This window comes from Lolium rigidum, chromosome 1, assembly GCF_022539505.1.
Source record: "Lolium rigidum isolate FL_2022 chromosome 1, APGP_CSIRO_Lrig_0.1, whole genome shotgun sequence".
In the NCBI taxonomy this organism is placed as follows: domain Eukaryota; kingdom Viridiplantae; phylum Streptophyta; class Magnoliopsida; order Poales; family Poaceae; genus Lolium; species Lolium rigidum.
The window spans coordinates 282,155,124-282,165,939 of NC_061508.1; the positions used below are offsets into that span (position 1 = coordinate 282,155,124).

At 44.7% G+C, this 10,816-nt stretch overlaps 1 protein-coding gene across 1 annotated transcript; it reads left to right on the plus strand.

Annotated features, from left to right (window-relative positions):
* Nucleotides 1-5,551: 5,551 nt before the first annotated feature.
* LOC124683801 (cytochrome P450 734A4-like) lies at nucleotides 5,552-8,139 on the plus strand. Its single transcript, XM_047218248.1, has 5 exons — nucleotides 5,552-5,852; nucleotides 5,964-6,187; nucleotides 6,268-6,518; nucleotides 6,592-6,985; nucleotides 7,137-8,139. Exons 1-5 carry the CDS (start codon nucleotides 5,552-5,554, stop codon nucleotides 7,608-7,610), a joined length of 1,644 nt encoding a protein of 547 aa, XP_047074204.1. The 3' UTR covers nucleotides 7,611-8,139.
* Nucleotides 8,140-10,816: the final 2,677 nt, after the last annotated feature.

Sequence of the window (10,816 nt, forward strand, 5' to 3'; positions counted from 1 at the left end):
GGCGTGGGGGGTCGGACGTTCTGCCAAAAAAAGTGGTTGTCCTAGGGTTCTTCATTTGTAAAGATGGTGGCCTTCCTGAGGCCGATCCTTCTTCATCTAGCCTTGGTGATAAGTTCCGGAAGGCTTCGCGGGAGAATGTAACAGTGCACCTTATGACTGGAGTTTTTGGATCGGTGGTATTCGATCATGCGCACCCAATGTTTTATTCAGACCGTTTGGTTCTGGAGGGAGCGACTCGAAGCTCTGTTCTGTGTTGCCATCAGATGACATTCTGATCCATGGTTAAATCAGAGGCGGAGAATATCATGAAGACTAATGTTGCGCAGTTGCACACCGTTGGGAAACCCCAAGCGGGAGGTATGATGAAAACAATAGCAAGTTTTCCCTCAGTAAGAAACCAAGGTTTAATCGACCAGTAGGAGAAAGAGTGACTTCTGAAGGTGTTGCTAGCTGACTTTTGGCAGGACGCACTACCGGCGTCAGCAACAACGTGGAACCTGCACACAACACAACGAAAATACTTTGCCCAACTTACAGTGAGGTTGTCAATCTCACAAATTTTGCTGAAAACAAAGGATTAACCATATAGTGTCGAAAGAGATGTTTGTTTGCAGTGAAATAAAGAGAACAGTAAAAGAGTTGTTGCCGTAGGAGTTGGCAATAACAAGAACGGGTATTTGCAGTGTAAAATAAAGGACCGGGGTCCACAATTCACTAGAGGTGTCTCTCCATAAAGACAAATAACAAGCTGGGTGAACGAATTACAGCTGGACAATTGACAGAATAAAGACCATACATGACAAGATGATTACTATGAGATTCATTTGGGCATTACAATATAATACATATACCGTAATCCAACTGTTTCTATTACTAATAATCCACCTTCCGGTTAGCGTCCGCACCCCTTTCAGTATTAAGTTGCAAGCAACAGAATATCGCATTAAGAAATGTGTGTAAAGTAAACAATAGAATTATCCTTAGACAAAAAAATTTTGTTTTCTCCCTAGTAGCAACAACACATCTACAATCTTAGAAGTTATTGTCACTCTTTCAGATTACTAGAGCCATGAACCCACTATCGAGCATAAATTAATACTCCCCCTTGGAGTCACAAGCACATACTTGGCCAGAGCATCTACTAGCAATGGAGAGCATGCAAGATAATAAGTAACATATGACAAGTATATAATTGATCTCAACCATAGTATTCAATATTCATCGGATCCCAGCAAACACAACATGTAGCATTACATAAAGATGATCTTGATCATGATAGGCAGCTCACAAGATCTAAACATGAAGCATAAATTGGAGAAGACAACCATCTAGCAACTGCTATGGACCCGTAATCCAGAGATGAACTACTCACGCATCACTTCGGAGGCGGGCATGGCGATGTAGAGGCCTACGATGATGATCTCCATCTCCGGCAGGGTGTCGGGAAGAGCTTCAGAACCCTCCTGAGCTAGGGTCGGCGATGGCGGCCGCGATGGAACTTTTCATGGATGGAGGCTCGGGCCTTTAGGTTTTTCCCAAAGAGGTGAATAAATAGACAGAAGGGCGATGTCGGTGGGTGCCCACCAAGGGGCCCACACCACCCCTTGGCGCGGCCAGGGCCTAGGTCGCGCCTAAGGCAGGTGAGGCCGCCTCGTGGAACTTCTTCGTCTGCCCTCCAGACTTCGTCTTCGTTCCAGTAAAACAGGAACTTTGGCTTTTGTTTCGTCCAATTCCGAGCATATTTCCTGTACAATTTTTCTAAAATAAAAAATAGCAGAAAACAAGGAACTGACACTGTGACATCTTCCCAATAGGTTAGTTTCGGAAAATATATAAAAGTGCAACAAAGTGTAAACAAAACATATAGAAATTGGTATAAAACAAGCATGGCGCATCAAAAATTGTAGATACGTTTGCAATGTATCAATTGCCGGTTTGGAGGACTAGCAATGGAGGTTCGAGTCTCTGTGATGTTGAGGGACTTGCTTGGTGTTTTGGATTTCGCAGCAGTAGTATGCAAATGGGGACGACAACATAGTTGAAGTTTAGAGTCTTACCTTTCAGGGTGAAACTCCAAGGTTTGGCTTTAATTAGCCGTGACTGGCAATGGCCTTGTTAAATACATTGTTTTGGAAGCGGGGACTACTTTACATTGAAACCCTAAGATGTTTTAATCGGGCAAATACGACGCTTGTGCAGTGTTCCCTTCTTGGAGGTATTGCTTTTGGAGAGCCTGAAGTTTAGGTGTTGTCCTGGTGGTGGATGTATTGTTGCTGCTAGCGCTGCAATACCGTAGCAGGACTTTTTATTTCTTAGTTATTTCTTTTTTTTAGCTATGTGCATCTGTACTACCATTAAGGTATTGCGTTGTTGCAGAAGCTAGGTGTAACTGATATCTCTCGATATTAATATATTCCCTTTATTGAAAAATTAATGCTCCCTTGATAAAGTATTTCATAAAAAGAACTTATGGTCGCAGTCCAACGCTATAAAGTGTAGACGGCTTACACAAATCTACATAGGGAGTATTTATATGTGTCCAGCTAATTGGGGACATGGTCAGGTGTCAATATGCTTAACAAGTTTTCCATATGAGTGCTCTAGTCCAACGGTTCTCTTAATTTAGAGACAGATAACCTGTCTAGTTTGGGTGTATCCAATCATCTGCACATAATGCCAACTACTATTTTATTATTAGCAGGTAATACAATCATTAGTCGTGATGATAAATCACATCAAGATATACACAGATAGGAGGAAGGCGTCTGCAATTGAGCAACTTGAGTCCTATAAAAAAAATGTTTCGACTTGCGTACAGAAGCATAAACAGGTCAGGCCATACTAAAGATTTGCTTCCAGCTCTGAGCTACCCTTCAATGTTAGTATGCATATATAAGTTTGTAGTAGTGTTAGTCTCGGGTCAAGCACTAATAGAACACGTGTTTCTCCTTATTTCAGTCCAAGAACAGTTGTCATTCTTAAAGAGGAAATAGAGGAATTTAATGACAATTTTCTGCACATTATATTCTCACTGAAAGACATTTCCAGGATTCACAAGCATTACAATAGCACGAGCTCGTGCAATCCAAACTATCTTAAACATTCATCCAGCTCTTATGTAGTGACTCATAAAATTAGCTGAACTTCCGCGGATCAATGCCCAAATTGCATGAAACTTTGAGAAAATAGTCTCTTCATCCAGTATATCAAATATTAGTTGTGGATCTTCGACAAAAATATTAACTGTTTATTGACCAGAATGTTTGATATCTTCTTTTTTGTAGAAGTTTGCTCCAAGAACGTAGAAGATACTTTTTTGCAATATTTGGACAACGTATCGTGTATTTTCTGATTTCGTTAATTCTTATGATTTTTTTTGGATATTTCAATCGAAATGGGATCATGTGTTTTGAGATTCCCACTATATCTAGGATTTTCTTTCACGGAATTTATTGATTAATGCATTATCTCTTAATAGAAGCAGGTTGCTTTCTCCTGTAACGCTCTTACCCATCCTTAAAACTATGCTCTATCTCGAGCATGTTTGTATCGATATATTATAGTATAATGATTGAAATCCTCTTTTTTACTTCTTAATTGTGAATTTGTGATAGCAACTACCCCATCTAGTTAAACTCTAACAAAATTTCTATCTAAAAAAGTTTAAAAACGATTTTACCCCATTCTATTCTAAATCAGCATATTAGATCGATGTGGCAGAACAATAATGTGTAAAGCTCGATGGGCAGCATTTGTGGTCATGTCTAGCCATTTGTTCTTTACCCATTCCATTCCTCGGCATCTTCCTGGTATCATTTCCCATCACACACAAGAGGGGGAAAAGGGTCCAATGTTTCTTAAAAGAGGTAATATGAACAAATTTATACTAAATGCGGTAATTGTTGCCACAAATGCCAGCTAGGGGTGAGAAGTTGAATTCGATCAGTTAGAATTGATAGGCTTTTAAAGAAAACTCGAAGCTTTACATCTCCCTGCAACAAATAGGAAGAATGTAATATTGCAAATGCAAAATTTGATTGAAATAACAAAACAACTCTCGAAAATGACTAATGTACAATTAATTGCCCGCTAGGTAGACATTAAAACCTACTTAGAAAGTAACCACCGGCCTAGATAACATCTGTAAATGCAAAATACAGAATAATCCCATGAAAAGTTCAACCACGGGAGAAAAAAATCCAATTATACAAAGAAGTACATAATGGGGCACTCTCATATATAGTAAATATTTAAGAGTATTGTAGAACTAATCTACATCTTTACAATCTTATTTAAAACATTAGACATACTACCTCCATCCCAAAACTTAAGGCTTATATTATTTTGAGAAAATCAAACTATGTTAAATTTAATTTAGTTTTTATCAAAAATCATTAACATGCAAAATATAAAATTAATATCATTAGATAAATAATGAAATATATTTTTATATAGTATATGTAAAATATAATATTTATTGAAAGATTCTTCTAAAAATTTGATCAAATATTTATTGGTTTGAGTTTTTTTTTAAGCCTTAAGCCTTAGGATGGAGGTAGCCCTATATAATATCCAGAATTGCTAAGTTTCAGCTAAGATATAGCTTATGTCTTAGTCACGTGCTCCACTGTTGGATTTTGTTTCTGCATAAAGATTCGTGTTTGCTATTGTTTGCACTTTATCTAGGCCCGCATTAATAAACGCTGATGTAATTTGACTGAGACATAACTTAAGTCTCAGTCGACTGAGCGTTAGTGAGGACATGTACAATGGGGTGATGTCAGCTTTCTTTACGCTTGCCACGCTAGATTTTTCTTAGTTGGAGGAGAGAGAAGGAAGAAAGAGAAGGTTGACTTCACTTAGTTAAGGGACGATCTGTTATGAAATAAGAGAAGGCTATTTTTCTCATTGTACCACTTGTCTTCCCTTAGCCACATAATTTTTTAATAAAAATAATTAATTCTTATTTATTATAAGGGATAACAATAAAAGATAATACATTGTATCACTTACATTTGTCGTCTTCTCTAAATGACGTGGATTAGTAAGAGAAGCCGTGTCTTTCGTACCATTGTAGATGCCCTATAATATTAGCGTGAGAACATGTGACGGTAAAATGTTCTACTTATGGCCATTCAACCTTTATTCTGTTTCTACATATTTGGACATCCAGATTTCAAACCAACTTTTCACCTGCCGTTTTCCTCATATTTCCAAGTTTCAACAGGGAACACGAAACGCCACGTCAGCGACGCAGGATGGTCAATGAAGACGCTCCTTAAACCTACCTCGCTGACTCCACAAACCCGAAGACATGATCAGAACAGGGCAGAACAGAGCTCTCACTGGGCCCGACCAACGCCGCCGGCCGCTCCCCTATATAACGGCCGCCCACCTCCTCCTGCTCCCTTCTCACTGCCAAACCAACCATAGAACGCTCGAGCATCGCTGACCGAACGCTCCAAGGAAGCAAACTCCGGTTCCCTTCTCCGGCTGTCTCCTCTGTTTCAAGAAGCAGGGGATTGGGTCGATGGGCTTGGAGGAGGCAGGGATGCGGGCGCCGGAGTGGTGGTCTACGTGGGGCTCGCTGGCCGTCGCCGTGACGGCGGCGTGCCTGCTCCTGCACGTGGCGGCGCGGGTGGCCGACGCGCTGTGGTGGCGGCCGCGGCGTCTGGAGGCGCACTTCGCGGCGCAGGGCGTGCGCGGCCCGCCGTACCGGTTCCTCTTCGGCTCCGTCCGCGAGATGGTCGCGCTCATGGTGGACGCCACCGCCAAGCCCATGTCGCCGGCCACATCCCACAACGCGCTGCCCCGGGTGCTCGCCTTCTACCACTACTGGAGAAAGATCTACGGTATGCACGCGCACGCCGCTTCTCCTGTTTTTCGTCTGATATATCTGTTGCTTGGCTGCACGTTCTCGCGATCAGTGGATTAGCTTCTAATGGTGGTGTCTGGCTGCGCAGGTCCGACGTTCCTGATATGGTTCGGTCCGACGCCGCGGCTGACGGTGGCGGAGCCGGAGCTGGTCCGCGAGATCTTCCTGACGCGCGCGGAGGCGTTCGACCGCTACGAGGCGCACCCCATCGTCCGGCAGCTGGAGGGCGACGGCCTCGTCAGCCTCCACGGCGACAAGTGGGCGCTCCACCGCCGCGTCCTCACCCCCGCTTTCTACCCCGACAACCTCAACGTACGAATGAAACGAATGGTGCCATTTCTCTTTGCTCCTTTGCAGCGGCTGACACGGCGGCGATGTGTGTGTTTTTGCAGCGGCTGGTCCCGCACGTCGGCCGGTCGGTGGCGGCCCTGGCTGAGAGGTGGCGCGCGATGGCGTGCGCGACCGCCGCCGGCGAGGTGGAGGTGGACGTGGCGGAGTGGTTCCAGGCGGTGACCGAGGAGGCCATCACGCGCGCCACGTTCGGGCGCAGCTACGACTCGGGCCGCGTGGTGTTCCGCATGCAGGGCCGCCTCATGGCCTTCGCCTCCGAGGCCTTCCGCAAGGTGCTCGTCCCAGGATACCGGTACGTCATCAGATACAGCATTAATCCAAACCGGATTTACCGCCCGCCATATTAAACTCGATTGATTTTGCAGGTTCTTGCCGACGAAGAAGAACCGGATGTCCTGGGGGCTGGACAGGGACATCAGGCGCGGCCTAGTCCGGCTCATCGGCCGGCGCAGCGACGCCGCTAAGGAACACGAGACGAAGACAGCGAGCAAGGGCAGCGACGGCGGCTTCAAGGACCTGCTGGGGCTGATGATCAATGCCCGGGACAAGAGGTCGCAGCCGATGCCGGTGCATGACATGGTGGAGGAGTGCAAGACGTTCTTCTTCGCCGGCAAGCAGACGACCACCAACCTGCTGGTCTGGGCCACCGTGCTCCTGGCCATGCACCCGGACTGGCAGGACCGCGCCCGGCAGGAGGTCGTCGCCGTCTGCGGCCCCGGCGAGCTCCCCACCAAGGAGCACCTCCACAGGCTGAAAACGGTACGCCACCCGCAAACCACTGTTCCGACACACCGAAAGCACCAGACGATCTTGCCGGAGGGGCGGGGGGCGTTTCGGTAACTTGCTCACGACAGCAACGAAAGAACGAAAGAAAAGCCTCACGTTGTTTCTTCCCCGTGTTGTTTTCCAGCTGGGGATGATCCTGAACGAGACGCTGAGGCTGTACCCACCGGCGGTGGCCACCATCCGCCGGGCCAAGGTGGACGTGACCCTGGGCGGCGGCGAACTGGCGATCCCGCGCGACACGGAGCTGCTGATCCCGATCATGGCGATGCACCACGACGCGAGGTTCTGGGGCGCCGACGCCGCGCAGTTCAACCCGGCGCGGTTCGCCGGCGGGGCGGCGCGGGCGGCAACGCACCCGCTGGCGTTCATCCCGTTCGGGCTGGGTTCCCGGATGTGCGTCGGCCAGAACCTCGCCATCCTCGAGGCCAAGCTCACGCTCGCCGTCCTGCTCCAGCGGTTCGAGTTCAGGCCGTCGCCCAAGTACGTGCACGCGCCGACGGTGCTCATGCTGCTCTACCCGCAGTACGGCGCGCCCGTGATCTTCCGCCCCATTGCTCCATCACCGCCGTCCGATCCGACGACGACTCAAGCTAGCTAGCTAGTAGCTCGCCAACAACGAACTGTAGGCAGTAGGAATTGACAGAAATGACCCTTGCCGTGCTGTGTGTACATATGGCTAGTGACACGGACGGAGCCACCACTAACAAAAAGCTTGGGATTTGCTGCCATGGCCTCTGCTTTTGGGGGTGGCATGTTGCCGGAAACGCCCTCGTTAACTGACTAGATCACCGGAGAGCAGTGAGACTTTACGATTTGATGGCACGGGACAGGAAAACAGCGGGGCCTGCCTCCGTTGCCCGGTCGCTTCCATTTGTTCTCTTCTCCTTCCATGGATTCTGGCGGTGTGCTTTGTGTACAGGCGTGCTTTATTTATTCCAGCTATTCTTTATTACAGGGAAAAGAAAATCAAAATGCAAAAAGGTGTATGGGGATGGGAAATTTGTTCGCAGTGCACCTACGTACGCGGTATTCCAGGTCTTTGTGCTCCTCTACTTTTCTTTTCTTTTATTTTCTGTTTGTCATGCCTGGCTGTGTTGTGTTGACAATTCATCGTAGAATCTTCGGGTACAGGCAGGGAGGAATACGTATGCTGTGTGCATCGTGTGCTCATGTTTTCTGTACAGAAGCGTTAGATTCTAACTGAAGTCCACTGTGCCGCCAGTGTGTCGCCCACTCCACATTGTCCTCCTCCGGCCACTACTCTCCCGCTTCTTTATACACAAGAAAGAATTTTATTTTGCACCCCAGATTTCCTTTTTCTATTGCCGCTTATTTCAGTTATGAGATATGGCGGACAAATAGCAATATGGCTTTCTTTCAAGGAAATTTAACCGAGTATGTGTATATGATATTGTTCAAAGGTTTTGGCGGTGCCCGTTCCCCATAATGTTAAAAAGATATGCAAACTTTGAAAATATATTTGTTGGTTGGACAAAGCATTTCGGAGTTGGAACATTCGTTTTGATGAGATAGTTAATTTTTTTGGATTCAACAAAAATGAAGAAGAATCTTGTTTATACAAAGAGTTCGGTGGGAGCTCGGTTACTTTTCGGATCATAAACATGGATGACATATTGCTAATTGAAAATGATATTCACTTACTTCAACTCCAAATGATCATCTAACAAGAGTTTTTGGCAGAACGATTTGGGAGAAGTCAACATACATACCTAGACAATATGATGAAAAGATTTAACATGAATGTAATAAAAAGAAAGCATTCTTGCCCATGTCACGTGGTGTAGGACTAAGAAAGACTCAGAGGCCTCACAAATCTAGAGTCAGGTAATTTTGATTCCATACACTTTGGCAGTCAGATCGATTATGCCATTATATGCACCTGACCTAACATTTCCTTTGTACGAAGCGTTGATATTGGCGAGAGCCACTAGGCCGCTGGTAAGGATAATCTTAAGTACATTAGAATTACTAAGGATAGGTTCGAAGTTTATGATGGTGACGATGAGCTCGATGTAAGGTTGCACTTATACAAGTTTCCAAACCGATAAATCTGACTTTCATTAACAAACCGCTATCTTTTATCAACTTAAGGTTAGGTGTCATGGGAGCGACTCGAACTCGGTGCCATTGTGGGAACTTAGACGATTAACTCTACTTGTGTCTAGGCGGTGGAAAACCGGAAGTCACACACTAATGGGTACTGAGCTAGTCGGATATGACCTGACTGATATAAAGGCCGACTAGGCTAGACCCGAGTCGGGCCGGGAAAGAGTATGATGCAATTTGGACTGGTGTTGCACTCACATTATGGTTTATTGGAACCGCACGAATCGTGGATCCATACAAACGCCTATATAAGGTGGAATCACAAGTGACCAAGGGTTACACTTGCATCATAGTCATGTGTTAGAATCCCTAGCCACCATCCCACCACAAATTTCCAGGCCGAACAAACAGATCTAGCAATCTGGCACCAGTGTTCCGCCTCATATATGTGGATACTAGCAGATGTGGTATACGTTCAACAACAAGATGAAGGACTTAATGAACCTACAAGAACTTGTTAGAGAAATTAGACGTATGCAATTAATGACTGCGCTCCCACGACTCGCATCATCGAATTCCGCACATGTGCATCTAGTGTTAATCCCGTAATTCAATCCCAAAGCATAGACCATTGTATTACATGGTAAAAGTATGTTTGACTGCGGAATAGTTTCACCCGTATGAACCAATAATATGTCGTACGAACCAACACTGGTAGAAAAAAGGGCTTCCGTCCAGCTCCATTAGTCGCGAAAATATTCGAACCGCGACTAAAGGGGGCTTTAGTCGTGGTTCGGGAGGCGACCCACGACTAATGCTCCATCCGAGACGAAAGGGTACCCCTTTAGTCGCGGTTGGTAACACCAACCGGGACTAAAGGGCTATGGAGAGATGCGGGCGGCGGAAAAACCTTTAGTCGCGGTTGGGGACACCAACCGCGACTAAAGGGTCCCCAACCGCGACTAAATGTTTTTCCGAGTTTTTTTTACTCCCACGCGCCCTGCACCCCCCCCCGGATCGCCTTTTTTCGGTTTGTAAAATACAAAAGAAAATGATAGAAAATTCAAAAAAAATTGTTTTCAAATTCTTGTATGTTATGCAACCTACTATTCGGAGAAATTAAGAAATTCGAATTTTCACTTTTTTTTGCAAAAAAAGTTAAAAAAATGGTAAAACGGCAATAACTTTTGCATACGACGTCGGAAAAAAACGTATAATATATCAAAAAGAATCCTGGGAAAAATTTACATCCGAATTCACCCGGGTTTACCCGGTTAGCCAATTTTTAGATTCTCAAAATACCAAATGAAAATATGAAAGCAGGAAGATTTTAGTTTTTGCCAGAAATTCCGTATTTTATATTTTTTTAAAATTTTAAATTAATAATTGCATCTTGCATAAAGATTACTATTACTTAACCATAAAGTTAGCCAATTTTCAGATTTTCAAATTTTCAGGTTTTAGGTTTGGCAAAAAAAATATTAAAAAATTAAAAAATTAATTATAATATAAATTTAAAAATTTAATATTTATTTATTTATTCAAGATTATTATTACATCATTACTTTTGTTTATTAAAATAATTATTTGGCATTCAAATAATAAAGAAGTGTGACATCGACCAACATGTTAATAGGATTGATATAATAGTAGTATCAACAACATGCGCGCGAAGCACTTGGAAGGAGGATGGGAAAGGAACTTGGAAGTTAAGCGTGCTAGTGCTAGAGTAATGGG

Bases quoted from the DNA above. Each gene is read 5' to 3' on its own strand.
- LOC124683801 (XM_047218248.1), top strand. From the start codon at position 5,552: ATGCGGGCGCCGGAGTGGTGGTCTACGTGGGGCTCGCTGGCCGTCGCC. The intron at 5,853-5,963 runs GTATGCACGCGC...CTGGCTGCGCAG, and splicing joins CTACTGGAGAAAGATCTACG to GTCCGACGTTCCTGATATGG. The intron at 6,188-6,267 runs GTACGAATGAAA...GTGTTTTTGCAG, and splicing joins TCTACCCCGACAACCTCAAC to CGGCTGGTCCCGCACGTCGG.